The sequence below is a fragment of the Columba livia genome, chromosome 34, assembly GCF_036013475.1.
Source record: "Columba livia isolate bColLiv1 breed racing homer chromosome 34, bColLiv1.pat.W.v2, whole genome shotgun sequence".
Taxonomy (NCBI): domain Eukaryota; kingdom Metazoa; phylum Chordata; class Aves; order Columbiformes; family Columbidae; genus Columba; species Columba livia.
The window spans coordinates 108,843-132,570 of NC_088635.1; the positions used below are offsets into that span (position 1 = coordinate 108,843).

The 23,728-nt window shown below is 67.0% G+C and overlaps 1 protein-coding gene across 1 annotated transcript in view; it reads left to right on the plus strand.

Annotated features, from left to right (window-relative positions):
- Positions 1-23,728, plus strand: part of RYR1 (ryanodine receptor 1) — a 102,491-nt gene that overhangs the window by 10,198 nt on the left and 68,565 nt on the right. Inside the window, 21 exon segments of the mRNA XM_065044230.1 lie at positions 4-97; positions 191-268; positions 1,151-1,307; positions 2,679-2,843; positions 3,777-3,898; positions 4,360-4,549; positions 5,538-5,673; positions 6,552-6,647; positions 7,169-7,287; positions 7,384-7,517; positions 8,399-8,640; positions 9,321-9,513; positions 12,379-12,601; positions 13,717-13,821; positions 15,258-15,361; positions 16,127-16,210; positions 16,875-17,034; positions 18,885-19,032; positions 20,547-20,752; positions 22,113-22,287; positions 22,979-23,187. Of these exon segments, the coding sequence (XP_064900302.1) occupies positions 4-97; positions 191-268; positions 1,151-1,307; positions 2,679-2,843; positions 3,777-3,898; positions 4,360-4,549; positions 5,538-5,673; positions 6,552-6,647; positions 7,169-7,287; positions 7,384-7,517; positions 8,399-8,640; positions 9,321-9,513; positions 12,379-12,601; positions 13,717-13,821; positions 15,258-15,361; positions 16,127-16,210; positions 16,875-17,034; positions 18,885-19,032; positions 20,547-20,752; positions 22,113-22,287; positions 22,979-23,187 (3,140 nt within the window).

Genomic DNA, 23,728 nt, shown 5'->3' on the forward strand with positions numbered 1-23,728 from the left:
CAGGCTACGTGACCGGTGGCCACGTCATGCGCCTGTTCCACGGCCACATGGACGAGTGTCTGACCACGTCGGCCCCCGAGCAGGGGGAGGAGCGCAGGTTCGGGGGTCCCCGGGGTGTCCCCACGTCCCGCCCCCCCCCGCCGCGGTGTCACCGCTGGTGTCACCGCCGGTGTCACCCGTGTCCCCGCAGCAGCGTGGTGAACTACGAGGGAGGCGCCGTCTGCACCCACGCGCGGTCCCTGTGGCGCCTGGAGCCGCTGCGCATCAGGTGTCACCCGTGTCACCTGTGTCACCCGTGTCACCCGTGTCACTGTGTCCCCCATGTCACCCTGTCCCCCATGTCACCGCATCACCCTTTGTCCCCACCATGTCACCCTGTGTCCACTGTGTCACCCCGTGTCCCCCGTGTCACCGTGTCACCCTTTGTCCCCACCGTGTTCCCCTTGTTACCCTGTCACCCTCTGTCCCCCATGTCACCTGTGACACCCCGTGTCCCCCATGTCATCCGTGTCACCCTGTCACCCTGCGTACCCCATGTCACCTGTGTCACCTGTGTCACTGTGTCCCCCATGTCACCCATGTCACCCTGTCAGCCATGTCACCGTGTCACCCTTTGTCCCCACCATGTCACCCTGTGTCCCCCATGTTAACCTGTCACCCTGTGTCCCCATGTCACCTGTGTCACTCCATGTCCCCCGTGTCCCCCTGTGTCCCCACATCCCCCCGTGTCTCCTTGTCCCCCTGTGCCTCCCGACCGTGGTGTCCCCTTGTCCCCACATCCCCCCGTGTCCCCTTGCCCCCCGGTGACCCCATGTCCCCCCATGTCCCCACGTCCCCCCATGTCCCTGTGCCCCCAGGTGACCGCGGTGTCCCCATGTCCCCCCATGTCCCTGTGTCCCCCCGTGTTCCTTTGCCCCCTGGTGACCCCACGTCCCCCCGTGTCCCCCCATGTCCCTGTGCCTCCTGGTGACTGTGGTGTCCCCGTGTCCCCACGTCCTCCCATGTCCCCTTGTCCCCCCGTGTCCCCTTGCCCCCCGGTGACCCCACGTCCCCCCGTGTCCCCCTGTGTCCCCTTGCCCCCCAGTGACCGTGGCGTCCCCCCATGTCCCCGTGTCCCCCCGTGCCCCTGGTGACCGCGGTGTCCCCGCAGCTGGAGCGGCAGCCACCTGAAGTGGGGCCAGGCGTTCCGGCTGCGCCACGTCACCACGGGCCGGTACCTGGCGCTGACCGAGGACCGCGGGCTGGCCGTGGTGGAGGCGGCGGCCGCGCACACCCGCGCCGCGGCGTTCTGCTTCCGCGCCTCCAAGGTGACCGGGGACACGGGACACAGGGGGACACGGGGGGGCATCTGGGGCCTTGTGCTGACACCTGCGGGGCCGCCAGACCTGTCCCCAAACCGGTCCTGTCCCCACTCAGGTCCCCACGCGTGTCCTGTCCCCGTCCGGGTCCCCAGAGCTGTCCCCAAACCAGTCCTGTCCCCACTCAGGTCCTCTTGTGTGTCCTGTCCCCACTCAGGTCCCCACATGTGTCCTGCCCCCATCCGGGTCCCCAGCCCTGTCCCCACATGTGTCCTGTCCCCACTCAGGTCCCCACATGTGTCCTGTCCCCATCCGGGTCCCCACATATGTCCTGTTGCCATCCAGGTCCCCAGGGCTGTCCCCAAACCGGTCCTGTCCCCAAACTGATACCCATATGTGTCCTGTTCCCAGTCAGGTCCCCAGCCCCATCCTGTCCCCAGAGCTGTCCCCAAACTGGTCCTGTCCGCACTCAGGTCCTCACGCGTGTCCTGTCCCCATCCAGATCCCCAGAGCTGTCCCCAAATCAGTCCTGTCCCCACTCAGGTCCCCATGCGTGTCCTGTCCCCATCCAGGTCCCCAGAGCTGTCCCCAAATCAGTCCTGTCCCCACTCAGGTCCCCACGCGTGTCCTGTCCCCGTCCGGGTCCCCAGAGCTGTCCCCAAACCAGTCCTGTCCCCACTCAGGTCCTCTTGTGTGTCCTGTCCCCACTCAGGTCCCCACATGTGTCCTGCCCCCATCCGGGTCCCCAGCCCTGTCCCCACATGTGTCCTGTCCCCACTCAGGTCCCCACATGTGTCCTGTCCCCATCCGGGTCCCCACATATGTCCTGTTGCCATCCAGGTCCCCAGGGCTGTCCCCAAACCGGTCCTGTCCCCAAACTGATACCCATACGTGTCCTGTTCCCAGTCAGGTCCCCAGCCCCATCCTGTCCCCAGAGCTGTCCCCAAACTGGTCCTGTCCGCACTCAGGTCCTCACGCGTGTCCTGTCCCCATCCAGATCCCCAGAGCTGTCCCCAAACTGGTCCTGTCCCCACTCAGGTCCCCACACGTGTCCTGTCCCCAGTCAGGTCCCCAGCCCCATCCAGGTCCCCAGAGCTGTCCCCAAACCAGTTATGTCCCCACTCAGGTCCCCATGCATGTCCTGTCCCCATCCAGGTCCCCAGAGCTGTCCCCAAACTGGTCCTGTCCCCACTTGGGTCCCCAGCCCTGTCCCCATCTGGGTCCCCAGACATGTCCCCATCCCTGCGGTGTCCCCATCCCCACAGTGTCCCCATCCCCACAGTGTCTCCATCCTCGCGGTGTCCCCGCGGTGTCCCCATCCTGGCAGTGTCCCCATCCCCGCGGTGTCCCCGGCGTCCCCTGACGCCCTTGTCCCCGCAGGAGAAGCTGGAGGTGGTGGCCAAGCGGGACGTGGAGGGGATGGGGACCCCCGAGATCAAGTACGGGGAGTCGCTGTGCTTCGTGCAGCACGTGGCCAGCGCGCTCTGGCTCACGTACGCGGCGGCCGACACCAAGGCCATGCGCCTCGGGGTGCTCAAGAGGAAGGTGGGGGGCTCAGGGGGTCCCCAGGACCAACACAACGGTCCAGAGGGTCCTTGGGGCATCTTGGGGGGTTCTGGGGTCTCTGGAGCCTCTTTGGGGTTCTGGGGTCCCTAAGATGCACCAGAATGGTCCAGAGGGTCCTTGGAGCAGCTTGGGGGGTTCTGGAGACTCTGAATGGGCATCTTGGGGGGTTCTGGGGTCTTTGGGGGTCCCTCAGAGGCACCAGAATGGTCCAGAGGGTCCTTGGGGCATCTTGGGGGGGTCTGGAGCAGCTTTGGGGGTCTCTGGGTCTCTAAGATGCACCAGAACGGTCCAGAGGGTCCTTGGGGCATCTTGGGGGGTTCTGGAGCATCTTTGGGATTCTGGGGTCTCTGAGATGCACCAGAATGGTCCAGAGGGTCCTTGGAGCAGCTTGGGGGGTTCTGGGGACTCTGAATGGGCATCTTGGGGGGTTCTGGAGTCTTTGGGGGTCCCTCAGAGGCACCAGAATGGTCCAGAGGGTCCTTGGGGCATCTCTAATGGGGTCTCTGGAGCATCTTTGGGGGTCTCTGGGGTCTCTAAGATGCACCAGAACGGTCCAGAGGGTCCTTGGGGCATCTCCAATGGGGTCTCTGGAGCATCTTTGGGGTTCTGGGGTCTCTAAGATGCACCAGAATGGTCCAGAGGGTCCTTGGGGCATCTCCAATGGGGTGTCTGGAGCAGCTTTGGGGGTCTCTGGGGTCTCTAAGATGCACCAGAACGGTCCAGAGGGTCCCTGGGGCAGCTTGGGGGGTTCTGGGGTCTCTGGAGCATCTTTGGGGTTCTGGGGGCCTCAGGGGTGCATTGGGGGTTCTCTGGGGTCTCAAGGGGTCCCTAGGGTGCATTGGGGTTCACTGGGGTCTCAGGGGTGCATTGGGGGGTCTCAGGGGGTCTCTGACCCCCCCGTGCCCCCCCCAGGCCATCCTGCACCAGGAAGGACACATGGACGACGCTCTGTCCCTCACCCGCTCCCAGCGCCAGGAGTCACAGGCGGCGCGGATGGTTTACAGCACGGGGGGGCTCTACGGGCACTTCATCAGGTGGGGGGGCCCGGGGGGGTCCGGGGGGTGTGGGGCGGTCTGGGGGGGTCCAGGGCTGGGGGTCATGGGGGGTTATGGGGGGTAATGGGGGGACATGGGGGTGTGGGGCTGGTTTACAGTACAGGGGAGCTCTATGGGCACTTTATGAGGTGGGGGGGCCCGAGGAGGTCTGGAGGGGTACAGGATTGGGGGGTTATGGGGGTACATGGGGGGTTATGGGGGTACATGGGGGTGCGGGGCTGATTTACAGCATGAGGGGGGCTCGATAAGCACTTTATCAGTTGGGGGGGCCAGGCGGTTTTGGGGGGTCCAGGAGCTGGGAGGGGGGGGCACTGTGCAATGGGTCCAGGGGCTACAAGGACATGGGGGGAGTCTACGGGGCAAGGGGGGGGCTACAAGAACCTATTGGAGCGACATGGGGGGGGTCTGACCCCACTTCCCCCCCTGCAATCCAACCCCAGGAGCCTGGACAACCTGAGCGGGCGGGGCAGGGGGGGCGGCCCCCCCCCCGCGCTCCCCATCGCCGCCATGATCCTGAGCCTGCAGGACCTGATCGCCTATTTCCAGCCCCCCCCGGACGAGCTGCAGCACGACCAGCGCCAGAGCTGGTTACGGGCGCTGCGGGGCCGCCAGAACCTCTTCCAGCAGGAGGTGGGGGGGATGAACCCCCCGGGGGCTGGGGGGGTTCTGGGGTGGGGGGTCCCGGGGATGCGGGATGCTCAGGGGGAGGCGGGATGCAGGGATGCTCGTGGGGCTGGGGGTACCAGAAGAGCTTCAAGCAGGAATTGGGACCCCCTTGGGGGTTGGGGGGGGGTCCTGGGGATCAGGGGGGTCCTGGTGCTGTGGGGGGGTTTGGGGGTCCGGGTGTCGGGGGTCCCAGGGATGCGGGATGCTCAGGGGGATGCTCGTGGGGCTGGGGGTACCAGAAGCACTTCAAGCAGGAATTGGGACCCCCTTGGGGGCTGAGGGGGCTCCTGGGGATCAGGGGGGTCCTGGTGCTGTGGGGGGGTTTGTGGGGCTGGGGGAGTTTGGGGGTCCAGGGGTGGGGGGTCCCAGGGATGCGGGATGCTCATGGGGATGTGGGATGCTCAGGGGGATGTGGGATGCAGGGATGCTCGTGGGGCTGGGGGTACCAGAAGAGCTTCCAGCAGGAATTGGGACCCCCTTGGGGGCTGGGGGGGTCCTGGGGATCGGGGGGGTCCTGGTACTGTGGGAGGATTTGTGGGGTTGTGGGGTTTGGGGGGTCCTGGGGTGGGGGGGTCCAGGGATGCGGGATGCTCAGGGGGATGCGGGATGCAGGGATGCTCGTGCGGCTGTGGGTACCAGAAGCACTTCCAGCAGGAATTGGGACCCCATTGGGGGCTGGGGGGGTTCCTGGGGATCCGAGGGGGGTTTTGGGGGGCTGGAGGATGCACGGTGTTCCTGGGGTGGGGGGCTTTGGGGGGTTCCTGGGTCTGGGGAGGGTCCTGGTGGTGCAGGGATGCTCAGGGGGATGCGGGGATGCTCATGTGGATATGGGGATGCTCAGGGGGATGCAGGATGCTCGTGTGGATACGGGGATGCTCCTGGGGGCCGTTTGTGGGTCTGGGGGCTGTGTGTGGGGGGTTGCCGCGATCGGGACCCCACGGTGCCCCCCCAGGGGATGGTGACGCTGGTGCTGAACTGCATCGACCGGCTGAACGTGTACAGCACGGCCGCGCACTTCGCCGAGTTCGCCGGGGAGGAGGCGGCCGGCAGCTGGAAGAAGATCGTGAACCTGCTCTACGAGCTGCTGGGTGCGGGTGCTGGGGGGCTGGGGGGCTGGTAACGGGCTCTATGAGCTGCTGGGGGGTTGCGGGGGCTGGTAACGGGCTCTATGAGCTGCTGGGGGGTTGGGGGGGCTGGTAATGGGCTCTATGAGCTGCTGGGGGGTTGGGGGGGCTGGTAACGGGCTCTATGAGCTGCTGGGTGTAGGTGCTGGGGTGCTGGGGGGCTGCTAACGGGCTCTATGAGCTGCTGGGGGGTTGGGGGGGCTGCTAACAGGCTCTATGAGCTGCTGGGGGGGGCTGTGGGGCTGTTAATGGGCTCTATGAGCTGTTTTGGGGGCCGGGGGCTGTTAGTGGGCTCTATGAGCTGCTGGGTGGGCACTGGGGAGCCGGGGGAGCTGTTAACAGGCTCTATGAGCTGTTGGGGGGCAGATGGAGGAGCTGTGGGGCTGTTAACGGGCTCTATGAGCTGCTGGGGGGCAGATGGAGGAGCTGTGGGGCTGGAGCTGCTGGGGGGCAGATGGAGCACCTGTGGGGCTGTTAATGGGCTCTATGAGCTGCTGGGGGGCAGATGGAGCACCTGTGGGGCTGTTAATGGGCTCTATGAGCTGCTGGGGGCAGATGGAGCACCTGTGGGGCTGGAGCTGCTGGGGGCAGATGGAGCACCTGTGGGGCTGTTAACGGGCTCTATGAGCTGCTGGGGGGCAGATGGAGGAGCTGTGGGGCTGTTAATGGGCTCTATGAGCTGCTGGGGGGCAGATGGAGGAGCTGTGGGGCAAGGTGGGGCTGCGGGAAGGGATGTCAAACTCCTTTCCGAGCTGCTGGGGGGACAAAGGGGAGCAAATGGGGCGCTGTGGGGCAGGTGCTATGGGGCAGGACGGGGGGCTCTGACCCCCCGTGCCCCCCAGCCTCGCTGATCCGGGGGAACCGCGCCAACTGCGCCCTGTTCTCCACCAACCTGGACTGGCTGGTCAGCAAACTGGACAGACTGGAGGCGTCCTCGGGTCAGTGGGGCCGGGGGGGTGCTTGTGTGGGGCTGGGGAGCCCCATGGGGCTGGGGTCCCTCCTACGGGGCCAAGGACCCTTCTGTGGGGTGGGGTCCATGATGTGGGGCTGAGGGCCCTCCTGTGGGGCTGAGGACCCTCCTGTGGGGCGGGGTCTCTGCTATGGGGTGGGGTCAGTGATGAGGGTCAGGTGTCCCTAATGAAGGGGGGGTCAATGACCCTCCTATGGGGCTGAGGACCCTTGCATGGGGCTTAGGACACTCCTATGGGGCGCAGTCTCTGCTATGGGGCGGGGTCTTCAATGAGGATCAGGTGTTTCTAATGAGGGATCAACGACCCTCCTATGGGGCTGAGGACGCTCCTAGGGGGCGGGGTCTCTGATGAGGATCAGGTGTCCCTAATGAGGGGCCAACGACCCCCTCATGGAGCTGAGCACCCTGCTGTGGGTCACCCCCCCTGCTATGGGTCAGCCCCCCCCCCCCGCTATGGGGCAGCCCCCTGAGGCGGGACGCCCCCTGCAGGCATCCTGGAGGTCCTTTACTGCGTCCTGATCGAGAGCCCCGAGGTGCTGAACATCATCCAGGAGAACCACATCAAGTCCATCATCTCCCTCCTGGACAAGCACGGCCGCAACCACAAGGTGGGGAGGGGGCTGCGAGGAGTGGGGGGGGACACACGTGTCCCCATGTCCCGTGTCCCCATGTTCCATGTCCCCATGTCCCGTGTCCCCCCCCAGGTGCTGGACGTGCTCTGCTCGCTGTGCGTCTGCAACGCCGTGGCCGTTCGCTCCAACCAGAACCTCATCACCGAGAACCTGCTGCCGCGCAGGGACCTGCTGCTGCAGACCGGGCTGGTCAACTACGTCACCAGGTGGCCGGGGGGGTCCCGGGGTGCTGGGGGGTCTGGGGGTCACAGGGGTGCTGGGGGATTGGGGTGCTGGGGGGTCTGGGGTCTCATGGGGTGCTGGGGGATTGGGGTGATGGGGGGACCGGGGGGACCTGCTGCTGCAGACCGGGCTGGTCAACCATGTCACCAGGTGGCCGGGGGGTTCCCGGGGGGGTCATAGGGGTCCTGGGGGTCCCAGGGGTGCTGGGGATTGGGGTGATGGGGGGTCTGGGGTCTCATGGGGTGCTGGGGGATTGGGGTGATGGGGGGACCAGCTGCTGCAGACCGGGCTGGTCAACCATGTCACCAGGTGGCCAGGGGGGTCCTGGGGGGTCCCAGGGGTCCTGGGGGGGTCTGGAGAGTCTCAGGGGGTTTTCAGGGGGCTCTGGGGGGCCTTGGGGGTCTCTGGTGGATCTTGGGGGGCTCCGGGGGCTGTCCCCCCAATCCCTGACCCCCCGCAGCATGCGCCCCAACATCTTCGTGGGCATGCACCCCAGCTGAGCTGAGGCAGCTCTGGTGGATCTCAGGGGGCTCTGGGGGTTCACAGGTGGTCCTGGGGATCTCTGGTGGATCTCGGGGGGGCTCTAGGGGTGTCCCCTGATCCCTGACCCCCCGCCCCCCCCAGCGTGCACCCCAGCATCTTCGTGGGCATGCACCCCGGCTGATCTGGGGGGGCTCTGGTGGATCTCGGGGGTCTCAGAGGGCTCTGGTGGTCCTGGGGGTCTCTGGGGGTTCTTGGGATCTCTGGTGGATCTCGGGTGGCTCTGGGGGTTCTCAGGGGTCTCAGGTGGTCCTGGGGGTCTCTGGTGGATCTCGGGGGGCTCTGGGGGGGTCCCCCGATCCCTGACCCCCCGTCCCCCCCCCAGTGTGCGCCCCAACATCTTTGTGGGCACGCACCCCGGCTCCACGCAGTACGGGCGCTGGTACTTCGAGGTGGCGGTGGAGGCGGCCGAGCCCTTTGTCACCCCCCAGGCCACCCACCTGCGCGTGGGCTGGGCCGCGCTGGGGGGGTACAGCCCCTACCCGGGGGGGGGCACGGGCTGGGGGGGCAACGGCGCCGGCGACGACCTGAGCTCCTTCGCCTTCGACGGGCTGCACCTCTGGACAGGTACGGGCACCGTGGCACCCCTACCCCTCTGCGTCCCCCGTGACCTCCCCGTTGTGTCCCATGTCCCCATGATGCCCCATGTCCCCATTGTGTCCCTGTCCCACATCCCCATGATGCCCCACATCCCCATCCTGTCCATGTACCCATGATGCCCCATGTCCCCCATGATGCCCCATGTCCCCATGATGCCCCATGATGCCCCATGTCCCCCCATGATGCCCCATGTCCCCCATGATGTCCCACGTCCCCGTTGTGTCCATGTCCCCATGATGTCCCACGTCCCCATCGTGTCCATGTCCCCATGATGCCCCATGTCCCCCATTATGTCCCACGTCCCCGTTGTGTCCATGTCCCCATGATGCCCCACGTCCCCATCGTGTCCATGTCCCCCATTATGTCCCACGTCCCCATCGTGTCCATGTCCCCGTGATGTCCCATGTCCCCGTTGTGTCCATGTCCCCATGATGTCCCACGTCCCCATCGTGTCCATGTCCCCGTGATGCCCCACATCCCCATTGTGTCCATGTCCCCATGACGCCCCACATCCCCATCGTGTCCATGTCCCCATGATGCCCCATGTCCCCCATCATGCCCCATGTCCCTGTTGTGTCCACATCCCCATGATGCCCCACATCCCCATCGTGTCCATGTCCCCACGATGCCCCCCGGTGTCCCCGCAGGGGGCGTGGCCCGGCCCGTCGGCTCCGCCCCCCGGCGCGCGCTGGCGGCGGGTGACGTGGTGAGCTGCTGCCTGGACCTGGGGGTGCCCAGCGCCTCCTTCCGCCTCAACGGGGCCCCCGTGCAGGGGGTGCTGGAGTGCTTCAACCTGGACACGCTCTTCTCGCCCGTCGCCAGCTTCTCGGCGGGGGTCCGGTGAGGGGGGGCACCTGGGGTCACCTGAGGTCACCTGGGGGAGTCCTGTGTCACCTGGGGGGTCCTGGGGGTCACCTGAGGTCACCTGGGGGGTCCTGGGGGTCCCCTGGGGTGCTGGAGTGCTTCAACCTGGACACGCTCTTCTCGCCCGTCGCCAGCTTCTCTGCGGGGGTCCGGTGAGGGGGGTCACCTGAGGTCACCTGGGGGTCACCTGAGGTCACCTGGGGGGGTCCTGGGGGTCACTTGGGGGTCCCATGGGGTGCTGGAGCGCCTCAACCTGGACACGCTCTTCTCACCCGTCACCAGCTTCTCAGCGGGGGTCCGGTGAGTGGGGGGGCACCTGGGGGTCACCTGAGGTCACCTGGGGGTCACTTGGGGGTCCCCTGGGGTGCTGGAGTGCCTCAACCTGGACACGCTCTTCTTGCCTGTCACCAGCTTCTCGGCGGGGGGTCCGGTGAGGGGGGGCACCTGGGGTCACCTGAGGTCACCTGGGGGTCACCTGAGGTCACCTGGGGGGGTCCTGGGGGTCACTTGGGGGTCCCCTGGGGTGCTGGAGTGCTTCAACCTGGACACGCTCTTCTCGCCCGTCGCCAGCTTCTCGGCGGGGGTCCGGTGAGGGGGGGCACCTGGGGTCACCTGAGGTCACCTGGGGGGTCCTGGAGGTCACCTGGGGGTCCCCTGGGGTGCTGGGACGGTTCAACCTGGACCCAGTGTTCTCACCCATCACCAGCTTGTCTGCGGGGGTCTGCTGAGGGGGGTCCTGGGGGGGTCACCTGGGGGGGGTTCTGTGTCACCTGGGGGGTCCTGGGTGTCCCCCCACTTTGGTTCCCCCCCAAACTCCCCCCAGGCTCCATTTCCTGCTGGGGGGTCACCACGGGGAGTTCCAATTCATGCCCACCCAAGTGCCCCCCAAACTCCCCCCCTGATCCCCCAAATCCCCCAAAACCGCCTCCCAGACCCCCCAATATCCCCCCAGCCCCCCCAACTCCCCCCATCCCCCCCAGGCTCCGTTTCCTGCTGGGGGGTCACTATGGGGAGTTCCAGTTCGTGCCCCCCATCCCCCCCAACTCCCCCCATCCCCCCCAGGCTCCGGTTCCTGCTGGGGGGTCACTATGGGGAGTTCCAGTTTGTGCCCCCCAGACCCCCCCCCAGCCCCCCCAACTCCCCCCATCCCCCCCAGGCTCCGTTTCCTGCTGGGGGGTCACTATGGGGAGTTCCAGTTCGTGCCCCCCAACTCCCCCCATCCCCCCCAGGCTCCGTTTCCTGCTGGGGGGTCACTATGGGGAGTTCCAGTTCGTGCCCCCCAACTCCCCCCATCCCCCCCAGGCTCCGTTTCCTGCTGGGGGGTCACTATGGGGAGTTCCAGTTCGTGCCCCCCATCCCCCCCAACTCCCCCCATCCCCCCCCAGGCTCCGGTTCCTGCTGGGGGGTCACTATGGGGAGTTCCAGTTTGTGTCCCCCAACTCCCCCCATCCCCCCCAGGCTCCGGTTCCTGCTGGGGGGTCACTATGGGGAGTTCCAGTTCGTGCCCCCCAGACCCCCCCCATCCCCCCCCAGGCTCCGTTTCCTGCTGGGGGGTCATTATGGGGAGTTCCAGTTCGTGCCCCCCATCCCCCCCAACTCCCCCCATCCCCCCCCAGGCTCCGTTTCCTGCTGGGGGGTCACTATGGGGAGTTCCAGTTCGTGCCCCCCATCCCCCCCAACTCCCCCCATCCCCCCCAGGCTCCGGTTCCTGCTGGGGGGTCACTATGGGGAGTTCCAGTTTGTGCCCCCCAGACCCCCCCCCAGCCCCCCCAACTCCCCCCATCCCCCCCCAGGCTCCGGTTCCTGCTGGGGGGTCACTATGGGGAGTTCCAGTTCGTGCCCCCCAGACCCCCCCCATCCCCCCCCAGGCTCCGTTTCCTGCTGGGGGGTCACTATGGGGAGTTCCAGTTCGTGCCCCCCAGACCCCCCCCATCCCCCCCCAGGCTCCGTTTCCTGCTGGGGGGTCACTATGGGGAGTTCCAGTTTGTGTCCCCCAACTCCCCCCATCCCCCCCCAGGCTCCGTTTCCTGCTGGGGGGTCACTATGGGGAGTTCCAGTTCGTGCCCCCCAGACCCCCCCCATCCCCCCCAGGCTCCGTTTCCTGCTGGGGGGTCACTATGGGGAGTTCCAGTTCGTGCCCCCCCCATCCCCCCCAACTTCCCCCATCCCCCCCCAGGCTCCGGTTCCTGCTGGGGGGTCACTATGGGGAGTTCCAGTTTGTGTCCCCCAACTCCCCCCATCCCCCCCAGGCTCCGGTTCCTGCTGGGGGGTCACTATGGGGAGTTCCAGTTCGTGCCCCCCAACTCCCCCCATCCCCCCCCAGGCTCCGGTTCCTGCTGGGGGGTCACTATGGGGAGTTCCAGTTCGTGCCCCCCAACTCCCCCCATCCCCCCCCAGGCTCCGGTTCCTGCTGGGGGGTCACTATGGGGAGTTCCAGTTCGTGCCCCCCAACTCCCCCCATCCCCCCCCAGGCTCCGTTTCCTGCTGGGGGGTCACTATGGGGAGTTCCAGTTCGTGCCCCCCAACTCCCCCCATCCCCCCCCAGGCTCCGTTTCCTGCTGGGGGGTCACTATGGGGAGTTCCAGTTCGTGCCCCCCAACTCCCCCCATCCCCCCCCAGGCTCCGTTTCCTGCTGGGGGGTCACTATGGGGAGTTCCAGTTCGTGCCCCCCAACTCCCCCCATCCCCCCCCAGGCTCCGTTTCCTGCTGGGGGGTCACTATGGGGAGTTCCAGTTCGTGCCCCCCAACTCCCCCCATCCCCCCCCAGGCTCCGTTTCCTGCTGGGGGGTCACTATGGGGAGTTCCAGTTCGTGCCCCCCAACTCCCCCCATCCCCCCCCAGGCTCCGGTTCCTGCTGGGGGGCCGCCACGGGGAGTTCCAGTTCGTGCCCCCCCCCGGGTACTCGCCGTGTGCCGAGGGGCTGCTGCCCCGCGAGCGCCTGCGCCTGGAGCCCATCAAGGCGTATCGGGGGGAGCGCGCCCCCCCCGGCTCGCGCAGCCTGCTGGGGCCGCCCTACACGCTGCCCCACACCGCGCTCACCCCCTGCCCCGTGGACACCGTGCAGGTGGGGGGGCTGGGGGGGTATTGGGGGGGTCGGGGGGGTCGGGATGGAGATTTGGGGGGGATGGAGATTGGGGGGTTCAGGGGGTTTGGGGTGGAGATTTGGGGGGGATGGAGATTTGGGGGTTCGGTGGGTTCAGGATGGAGATTGGGGGGGTTGGGATGGAGATTTGGGGGGATGGAGATTGGGGGGTTCAGGGGGTTTGGGGTGGAGATTTGGGGGTTCGGGGGGGTTCAGGATGGAGATTGGGGGGGTTGGGATGGAGATTTGGGGGGATGGAGATTTGGGGGTTCAGGGGGTTTGGGATGGAGATTTGGGGGGATGGAGATTTGGGGGTTCAGGGGGTTTGGGATGGAGATTGGGGGTGATGGAGATTTGGGGGTTCGGGGGTTTAGGATGGAGATTTGGGGGGATGGAGATTGGGGGATTCAGGGGGTTGGGATGGAGATTGGGAGTGATGGAGATTTGGGGGTTCGGGGGTTTAGGATGGAGATTTGGGGGGATGGAGATTGGGGGGTTCGGGGGTTTAGGATGGAGATTTGGGGGTTTGGGATGGAGATTTGGGGGGCTTGGGATGGAGATTTGGGGGTTCAGGGGGTTTGGATGGAGATTTGGGGGGGTTGGGATAGAGATTTGGGGGGATGGAGATTTGGGGGTTCAGGGGGTTGGGATGGAGGTTTGGGGGGATGGAGATTTGGGGGTTCAGGGGGGTTGGGATGGAGATTTGGGGGTTCAGGGAGGTCAGGATGGAGATTTGGGGTGCTGGTTTGGGGGTGTTTGGGGTGCTGGGTTTAGGGGTGTTTGGGGGTTATTTGGGTGCTGTTTTGGGGGGGTTTGGGCTGTTTTGGGGGGGTGTTTGGGTGCTGTTTTGGGGGGTTGGGGTTGGTTTGGGGTGTTGGGGCTGTTTTGGGGGGGTTTGGGCTGGTTTGGGGTGTTGTGGCTGGTTGGGGGTTATTTGGGTGCTGTTTTGGGGGGGTTGGGGCTGTTTTGGGGGGGTTGGGGCTGGTTTGGGGTGTTGGGGCTGGTTTGGGGGGTTGTTTTGGGTGCTGGTTTTGGGGTGCTGGGGCTGGTTTGGGGTGCTGGGGCTGGTCGGGGGTCTCAGCCCGTGTCCCCCCCAGATCGTGCTGCCCCCCCACCTGGAGCGCATCCGCGAGAAGCTGGCGGAGAACATCCACGAGCTGTGGGCGCAGACGCGCATCGAGCAGGGCTGGACCTACGGGCCCGTGAGTGCACCCCCAGAGCACCCCCAGAGCACCCCCAGAGCACCCCCACACCCCCCAGAGCACCCCCAGACCACACAGAGACCCGCCAACCCCACAGAGACTCCACAGAGCCCCCTTAGACCCCCCCCGAGCACCCCCAGACCACACAGAGCCCCCTTAGACCCCCCCGAGCACCCCCAGACCACACAGAGACCTGCCAACCCCACAGAGACCCCACAGAGCCCCCTTAGACCCCCCAGAGCACCCCCCGACCCCCCAGAGCACCCCCAGACCACACAGAGCCCCCTTAGACCCCCCCGAGCACCCCCCGACCCCCCAGAGCACCCCCAGATCACACAGAGCCCCTTTAGACCACACAGAGACCCCACCTGAGCACCCCCAGACCCACAGAGACCCCTTAGACCCCCCAGAACACCCCCAGACCACACAGGGACCCCCCCAGAGCACCCCCAGACCCACAGAGACCCCTTAGATCCCCCAGACCCTCCAGAGCCCCCCCAGACCACACAGACCCCCCAAGGCAACCTTAGACCCCCCAGAGCCCCCCCTGACCACACAGAGCACCCCCAAACCTTCTGAGCCCCCCCCAGAGCCCCCCAAACCCCACAGAGTTCCCCCAGATCACACAGAGACCCCTTCGACCCCACAGAGCTCCCCAAACCTTCTGAGACCCCCAGAACCCCCCAATAACCCCCTAAACCCCATAGAGCCCCCCCAAACATCCTGAGACCCCTGGGAACCCCCCAGAGCCCCCCAAACCACCCAGAGCACCCCCAAAACCTTCTGAGACCCCTGGGACCCCTGCAAACCCTATAGAGCTCCCCTATCCCACCCCGGACCCCCATAGCCCCCCAAAATCTTGGGGTTCTGGGGTCTCCCTAGGGGTTCTAGGGTCCCCCCCAGGTTTTAGGGTCCCTCCTCAAGCTCTGGGGTCCCCCCTCTCTTTTGGGGTCCCTCTTGGGGTTCTGGGGTCCCCCCATGTTTTGGGGTCCCCCTCACATTTTGGGGTCCCCCAGGTCCGTGACGACAACCGCCACCTGCACCCCTGTCTGCTGATCTGGTTTTGGGGTCCCCCATTGGTTTTGGGGTCTCCCCTGGGGTTCTGGGGTTCTGGGGTCCCCCCTGTGTTTTGGGGTCCCCCTCAGGTTTTGGGGTCCCCCAGGTCCGTGACGACAACCGCCGCCTGCACCCCTGTCTGCTCAGCTGGTTTTGGGGTCCCCCATGGGTTTTAGGGTCTTCCCTGGGGTTTTGGGGTCCCCCCGTGTTTTGGGGTCCCCCTCAGGTTTTGGGGTCCCCCAGGTCCGTGACGACAACCGCCGCCTGCACCCCTGTCTGCTCAGCTGGTTTTGGGGTCCCCCATGGGTTTTAGGGTCTTCCCTGGGGTTTTGGGGTCCCCCCGTGTTTTGGGGTCCCCCTCAGGTTTTGGGGTCCCCCAGGTCCGTGACGACAACCGCCGCCTGCACCCCTGTCTGCTGAGCTTCCACGACCTGCCCGAGCCTGAGCGCGGCTACAACCTGCAGATGTCGGGGGAGACCCTCAAGTGAGGGGGGGCCGGGGCACCCCAAAACTTTGGGGGGGCCGGGGGGGGCGGGGAGAGGAGCTGGGGCCGGGTTTTGGGGATCCCCCCCTCTCCCCTTGCTGTGGCGTCCTAAGCTGGGCTGGGAAGGGGCGGGGGTGGGTTTTGGGGTCCTTCCCAGGTTTTGGGGTCCCCCTCTGTGTTCTGGGGTCTCCCCTGGGGTTTTAGGGTCTCCCCTGTGTTTTGGGGTCCCTCCCCAGGTTTTTGGGGTTCCCCCCCTGGTTCTGGAGTCTCCCTCAGGGTTTTGGGGTTCCCCCATGTTTTGGGGTCCCTTCCAGGGTTTTAGGGTCCCTTCCAGGATCCTGGGGTCCCCCCTGTGTTTTGGGGTCCCCCCTGTGTTTTGGGGTCCCCGCTGTGTTTTGGGGTTCCTCCTCAGGTTTTTGGGGATCCCCCCTGTGTTTTGGGGTCCCCCCCTGGGTTTTGGGGTCCCTCCCCATGCTGTTCCCCCCATGGGATTTGGGGTCACCCCCGGGTTCTGGGGTCCCTCCCCGTGGGTTCTGGGGTCCCTCCCCGTGGGTTTTGGGGTCCCCCCCCATCCTGTCCCCTCCCCATGTGTTCTGGGGTCCTCCCCCATGGGTTCTGGGGTGCCCCCCCATCCTGTCCCCCCCCCTCCATGGGTTCTGGGGTCCCTCCCCCTGCTGTTCCCCCCCATGGGTTATGGGGTCCCTCCCCCATGGGCTCTGGGGTCCCCCCACGGGTTTTGGGGCCCCCCGTCACCCCGTTTGGCAGGACCCTGCTGGCGCTGGGCTGCCACGTGGGGATGGCGGATGAGAAGGCTGAGGAGAACCTCAAGAAGATCAAGCTCCCCAAATCGTAGGTTCTGGGGGGCTCGGGGGGGCAGCAGGATTTTGGGGTTCGGGGGGGGGGTGTGTCACATTTCCCCCCCCAGCTACACCATGTCCAATGGGTGTAAAGTGGTTTGGGGGTTCCAGTTTGGGGGTCTTTGAGCATCTCTGTGGGGCTCTGGGGATTCAGGTGGTCTTGGGGGCTCCGGGGGGTTTTGGGGCTCCAGGGGGTTTCGGGGGGCTCACGGGGTGCCCCCCAGGTACACCATGTCCAACGGGTACAGGGTGGTTTGGGGGTCCCAGTTTGGGGGTCCCTGGGGGTCTGTGGGTCTCTGGGGCTCCAGGCGGATCTGGGGGTGTCAAGGGGGGTTTGGTGGCTCTGGGAGTGTGTTTGGGGCTCCAGGTGGATCTGGGGGTGTCGGGGGGTGTTTCGGGGGGCTCACGGGGTGTGCCCCAGGTACAACATGTCCAATGGGTACAAGGTGGTTTGGGGGTCCCAGTTTGGGGGTCCCAGGGGGTCTGTGGGTCTCTGGGGCTCCAGGTGGATCTGGGGGTGTCAGGGGGGGTGTTTGGGGCTCCAGGTGGATCTGAGGGTGTCAGGGGGGGTTTGGGGGCTCTGGGGGGTGTTTGGGGCTCCAGGTGGCTCTGGGGGTGTCGGGGGGTGTTTCGGGGGGCTCACGGGGCGCCCCCAGGTACACCATGTCCAACGGGTACAAGCCGGCGCCGCTGGACCTGGCGCACGTGCGGCTGACCCCGGCGCAGCTCACGCTGGTCGATCGCCTGGCCGAGAACGGGCACAACGTGTGGGCCCGCGACCGCGTCCAGCAGGGCTGGACCTACAGCACCGTGCAGGTGGGGACCCCCCTGACCCCCCCCGAGGCCCCCCCAAAACCCCCCTGACCCCCCCGGGCCCCCTGATCCCCCTTGGATCCCCCCTGACACTCCCCCTGCCCCAGCACCCCTGGTTGTGCTGGTGGCCACATCTCAGCACACCTGGGGACCTGCAGCACCAACCTGGTGGGGACACCCCCGGGCCCCCCGAGACACCCCGACCTCCAGAGCCCCCTGGGACCCCCATGTCCCCAGAGACCCTGTCCCCATGTCCTCATGCCCATGGTGATGTCCCCATGTCCCCGGTGACCCTGTCCCCATGTCCCCATGTCCCCAGGACATCAAGAACAAGCGCAACCCCTGCCTGGTCCTGTCCCCATGTCCCCATGCCCATGGTGATGTCCCCATGTCCCCAGTGACCCTGTCCCCATGTCCCCATGCCCCTGATGATGTCTCCATGTCCCCGGTGACCCTGTCCCCGTGTCCCCATGACCATGGTGATGTCCCCATGTCCCCGGTGACCCTGTCCCCGTGTCCCCATGCCCATGGTGATGTCCCCATGTCCCTGGTGACCCTGTCCCCATGTCCCCATGACCATGGTGATGTCCCCATGTCCCTGGTGACCCTGTCCCCATGTCCCCATGCCCATGGTGATGTCCCCATGTCCCCAGTGACCCTGTCCCCATGTCCCCATGCCCCTGATGATGTCTCCATGTCCCCGGTGACCCTGTCCCCATGTCCCCATGACCATGGTGATGTCCCCATGTCCCCGGTGACCCTGTCCCCGTGTCCCCATGCCCATGGTGATGTCCCCATGTCCCTGGTGACCCTGTCCCCATGTCCCCATGACCATGGTGATGTCCCCATGTCCCCAGTGACCCTGTCCCCGTGTCCCCATGCCCATGGTGATGTCCCCATGTCCCTGGTGACCCTGTCCCCATGTCCCCATGACCATGGTGATGTCCCCATGTCCCTGGTGACCCTGTCCCCATGTCCCCATGCCCATGGTGATGTCCCCATGTCCCCAGTGACCCTGTCCCCATGTCCCCATGCCCCTGATGATGTCTCCATGTCCCCGGTGACCCTGTCCCCATGTCCCCATGACCATGGTGATGTCCCCATGTCCCCGGTGACCCTGTCCCCGTGTCCCCATGCCCATGGTGATGTCCCCATGTCCCTGGTGACCCTGTCCCCATGTCCCCATGACCATGGTGATGTCCCCATGTCCCTGGTGACCCTGTCCCCATGTCCCCATGCCCATGGTGATGTCCCCATGTCCCCGGTGACCCTGTCCCCATGTCCTCATGACCATGGTGATGTCCCCATGTCCCCAGGACATCAAGAACAAGCGCAACCCCCGCCTGGTCCCGTACCCATGTCCCATGCCCATGGTGACGTCCCCATGTCCCCGGTGACCCTGTCCCCGTGTCCCCATGCCCATGGTGATGTCCCCATGTCCCCGGTGACCCTGTCCCCATGTCCTCATGACCATGGTGATGTCCCCATGTCCCCAGGACATCAAGAACAAGCGCAACCCCCGCCTGGTCCCATACCCATATACCCATGCCTATGGTGACGTCCCCATGTCCCCGGTGACCCTGTCCCCGTGTCCCCATGCCCATGGTGATGTCCCCATGTCCCCGGTGACCCTGTCCCCATGCCCATGATGACATCCCCATGTCCCTGGTGACCCTGTCCCCGTGTCCCCATGCCCATGGTGATGTCCCCATGTCCCCGGTGACCCTGTCCCCATGTCCCCATGCCCATGATGATGTCCCCATGTCCCTGGTGACCCTGTCCCCGTGTCCCCATGCCCATGATGACGTCCCCATGCTCCTTGTGACCCTGTCCCCATGTCCCCGTGTCCCCAGGACATCAAGAACAAGCGCAACCCCCGCCTGGTCCCGTACCACCTGCTGGACGAGCGCACCAAGAAGACGAACCGGGACAGCCTGTGCCAGGCGGTGCGGACCCTGCTGGGCTACGGCTTCAACATCGAGCCCCCCGACCAGGAGAGCTGTGAGTGGGGGTCCTGGGGGCCATGGGGGGGTCCTGGAGGGGTCCTGGCTGTCCGGGGAATCCTGGGGGGTTCAGGGGGTCCTTGGGGGCTCAGGGTGCGGACCCTGCTGGGCTACGGCTTCAACATTGAGCCCCCCGACCAGGAGAGCTGTGAGTGGGGGTCCTAGGGGGTGTGGGGAGCTGTTTGGGGGTGCAGGATCTTTTGGGGGGTGCAGGGTGTTGTTTGGGGGTGCAGGTTCCTTTGGGGTCATCCAGACCCCCACATCCATCCTGAGCATCGCAGAGCGCCCCCCGCGGCGGGGCGGACCGGGGGGTTCAGGGTGTCCGTGTGTCTGTCCGCAGCGTCACAGAGCGCCCCCCGCGGCGGGGTGGACCGGGGGGTTCACGGTGTCCGTGTGTCTGTCCACAGCGTCGCAGAGCGCCCCCCGTGGCGGGGTGGACCGGGGGGTTCAGGGTGTCCGTGTGTCTGTCCACAGCGTCGCAGAGCGCCCCCCGCGGCGGGGCGGACCGGGGGGTTCACGGTGTCCGTGTGTCTGTCCGCAGCGTCGCAGAGCGCCCCCCCGTGGCGGGGTGGACCAGGGGGTTCACGGTGTCCGTGTGTCTGTCCGCAGCGTCGCAGAGCGCCCCCCGTGGCGGGGTGGACCGGGGGGTTCATGGTGTCCGTGTGTCTGTCCGCAGCGTCGCAGAGCGCCCCCCGCGGCGGGGTGGACCGGGGGGTTCACGGTGTCCGTGTGTCTGTCTGCAGCGTCACAGAGCGCCCCCCGTGGCGGGGTGGACCGGGGGGTTCACGGTGTCCGTGTGTCTGTCCGCAGCGTCGCAGAGCGCCCCCCACGGCGGGGTGGACCGGGGGGTTCACGGTGTCTGTGTGTCTGTCCGCAGCGTCCCAGAGCGCCCCCTGCGGCGGGGTGGACCGGGGGGTTCACGGTGTCCGTGTGTCTGTCCGCAGCGTCGCAGAGCGGACCGGGGGGTTCATGGTGTCTGTGTGTCTGTCCGCAGTGTCGCAGAGCGCCCCCCGCAGCGGGGCGGACCGGGGGGTTCACGGTGTCCGTGTGTCTGTCCGCAGCGTCGCAGAGCGCCCCCTGCGGCGGGGTGGACCGGGGGGTTCACGGTGTCCGTGTGTCTGTCCGCAGCGTCGCAGAGCGGACCGGGGGGTTCATGGTGTCCGTGTGTCTGTCCGCAGCGTCGCAGAGCGCCCCCCGTGGCGGGGTGGACCGGGGGGTTCACGGTGTCCGTGTGTCTGTCCGCAGCGTCGCAGAGCGCCCCCCGTGGCGGGGCGGACCGGGGGGTTCACGGTGTCCGTGTGTCTGTCCGCAGCGTCGCAGAGCGCCCCCCGTGGCGGGGTGGACCGGGGGGTTCACGGTGTCCGTGTGTCTGTCCGCAGCGTCGCAGAGCGCCCCCCGTGGCGGGGTGGACCGGGGGGTTCACGGTGTCCGTGTGTCTGTCCGCAGCGTCGCAGAGCGCCCCCCGCGGCGGGGTGGACCGTGGGGTCACGGTGTCTGTGTGTCTGTCCGCAGCGTCGCAGAGCGCCCCCCGCGGCGGGGTGGACCGCTGGCGGGTGTTCCGGGCCGAGCGCGGGTACGCGGCGCGTGCCGGGAAGTGGTACTTCGAGTTCGAGGCCGTGACCACGGGGGACATGCGCGTGGGGTGGGCGCGGCCGCAGCTGCGCCCCGACGTGGAGCTGGGAGCTGACGACATGGCCTACGTGTTCAACGGGCACCGCGTGAGAGCCCGGCCCCCTGGGACCCCCTGGGAACCCCCCAAAACCCCTGAGAGCCCAGAGACCCCCAAAAGGCCCTGGGAACCCCCAGGGTCCTCTGAGGACCCCAGAGACCCCTGGGAACCCCCTCAGAGCCCCCTGAGAACCCCCAGAGACCCACAGAGACCTCTGAGACCTCCAGAGACCCCTGGGAACCCCCTGAGACCTCTGAGACCCCCTTGAGGGCCCAGAGAGCCCTGAGACCACCCTGGGAACCCCCCAAGACCTCTGAGACCCCCTTGAGGGCCCAGAGACCCCTGAGACCACCCTGAGACCCCCCCTGAGACCCCTGGGATTCCCCCAGAGGCACCCAGAGAACCCCACAGACCCCTGGGATCTCCCCACAGACCCCTGGGACCCCCCAAAACCCCCAGGACACCCCAGAGATCCCTGGGACCCCTGAGACCACCCAGAGACCCCTGGGAACCCCAGAGACCCCCGAGAGACCCCTGGGAGCCCCAAAACCCCTTGGAAACCCCAAAAACCCCTGGGACCCCCCAAGCTCCCTGGAGCCCCCCAAGACCTTCAGACTCCCCCGGGACCCCCAGACAACCCCTTGGAACCCTCAGAGACCCCTGGGACCCTGTGTCCCCCATGTCCCCTGTGTCCCCCGTGTCCCTGGTCACCCTGCGTCCCCCATGCCCCTGTGTCCCCGTGTCCCTGAGCCGCGGTGTCCCCATGTCCCTGTCCCGGTGTCTCCGTGTCCCCCATGTCCCTGACCCGCGGTGTCCCCCGTGTCCCCGAGCCGTGGTGTCCCTATGTCCCTGTGTCCCCATGTCCCTGTCCCCGTGCCCCTGAGCCGCGGTGTCCCCATGTCCCCGTGTCCCTATCCCCGTGTCACCGTGTCCCTGACCCCCTATGTCCCCCGTGTCCCTGACCCGCGGTGTCCCTGTGTCTCCGTGTCCCTGACCCGCTACGTCCCCCATCTCCCCGTGTCCCCATGTCCCTGTCCCCGTGTCCCTGAGCCGTGGTCTCCCCGTGTCCCCATGTCCCTGAGCTGTGGTGTCCCTGTGTCCCTGAGCGCGTGTCCCCGAGCCGCGGTGTCCCTGACCCACAGTGTCCCCGTGTCCTCCTGTCCCTGTGTCCCTGAGCTGCAGTGTCCCTGTGTCCCCGTGTCCCTGTCCCCGTGTACCTGAGCCATGGTGTCCCTGTGTCCCCGTGTCCCTGACCCCATGTCCCTGACCCGTGGTGTCCCCGTGTCCCCCATGTCCCCCTGTCCCTCACCCCCCACGTCCCCAGCTGTCCCCCTGTCCCTCACCCTCCGTGTCCCCCATGTCCCCCTGTCCCTCACCCCCGTGTCCCCAGCTGTCCCCGTGTCCCTCAGGCGCAGCGCTGGCACGTGGGCAGCGAGCCGTTCGGGCGGCCGTGGCAGGCGGGGGATGTCGTGGGCTGCCTCATCGACCTGGGCGAGTGCCACATGAGCTTCACGCTCAACGGGGAGATGCTCATCAGCGACGCGGGCTCCGAGGTGGCCTTCCGGGACTTCGACGTGGGCGACGGTGCGTGGGGGCCCGTGGCCCCACCATGGGGGTCCCTGTGTCCCCCTGACCCCACCCTGGCACCCTGGGGGTCCCTGTGTCCCCACATCTCCACCCTGGGGGTCCCTGTGTCCCCCTGTGTCCCCCTGACCCCACCCTGTCACCCTGGGGGTCCCTGTGTCCCCACATCTCCACCCTGGGGGTCCCTGTGTCCCCCTGACCCCACCCTGTCACCCTGGGGGTAACTGTGTCCCCACATCCCCACCCTGGGGGTCCCTGTGTCCCCCTGACCCCACCCTGGCACCCTGGGGGTCCCTGTGTCCCCACATCTCCACCCTGGGGGTCCCTGTGTCCCCCTGACCCCACCCTGTCACCCTGGGGGTCCCTGTGTCCCCACATCCCCATCCTGGCACCCTGGGGGTCCCTGTGTCCCATGTCCCCACACTGGCACCCTGGGGGTCCCTGTGTCCCCTTGATCCCATCTGTGACTCCCTGGGGGTCCCTGTGTCCCCACATCCCCACCCTGGCCCCCTAGGGGTCCCTGTGTCCCATCTGTGACCCCCTGGGTGTCCCTGTGTCCCCACATCCCCACCCTGTCACCTGGGGGTCCCTGTGTCCCATCTGTGACCCCCTGGGTATCCCTGTGTCCCATGTCCCCACATCCCCACCCTGTCACCTGGGTGTCCCCCCCGTGACCCCTGGTGCCCCCCAGGCTTCGTGCCCGTGTGCAGCGTGGGGCAGGAGCAGGAGGGGCGGCTGAACCTGGGCCAGGACGTGGGCACGCTGCGCTTCTTCAGCATCTGCGGGCTGCAGGAGGGCTTCGAGCCCTTCGCCGTCAACATGAAGCGCCCCATCGCCCTCTGGTTCACCAAGAGCCTCCCCCAGTTCGAGACCGTGCCCCCCGACCACCCCCAGCTCGAGGTCAGAGGGACACCCTGGCGTGCCCAGGGCTGGGGGATGCTCGGTGCTGGGGGTCCCTAGGGATGCGGGATGCTCAGTGCTGGATGGTCCCCAGGGGTCCCCAGGGATGGGGGATGCTCAGTGCTGGGGGTCCCCAGGGATGCAGGATGGTCCCCAAGGGTCCCCAGGGATGGGGGATGCTCAGTGCTGGATGGTCCCCAAGGGTCCCCAGGGCTGGGGGATGCTCAGTGCTGGATGGTCCACAGAGGTCCCCAGGGGTGGGGGATGCTCAGTGCTGGGGGGTCCCCGGGGATGCGAGATGCTCAATGCTGGATGGTCCCCAAGGGTCCCCAGGGATGGGGGTGCTCTATGCTGGGGGTTCCCCAGGGGTGGGGGATGCTCAGTGCTGGGGGTCCCCAAGGGTCCCCAGGAATGCGGGATGTTCAGTGCTGGGGGTCCCCAGGGATGCAGGATGCTCAAGAGCTGGGGGTGTCCTCGTGGCTCCCCAATCCCCAGGGGGTTCCTGCTTTGCTGTGACCCCTGGCTTTGGGGTCCCTCTGTG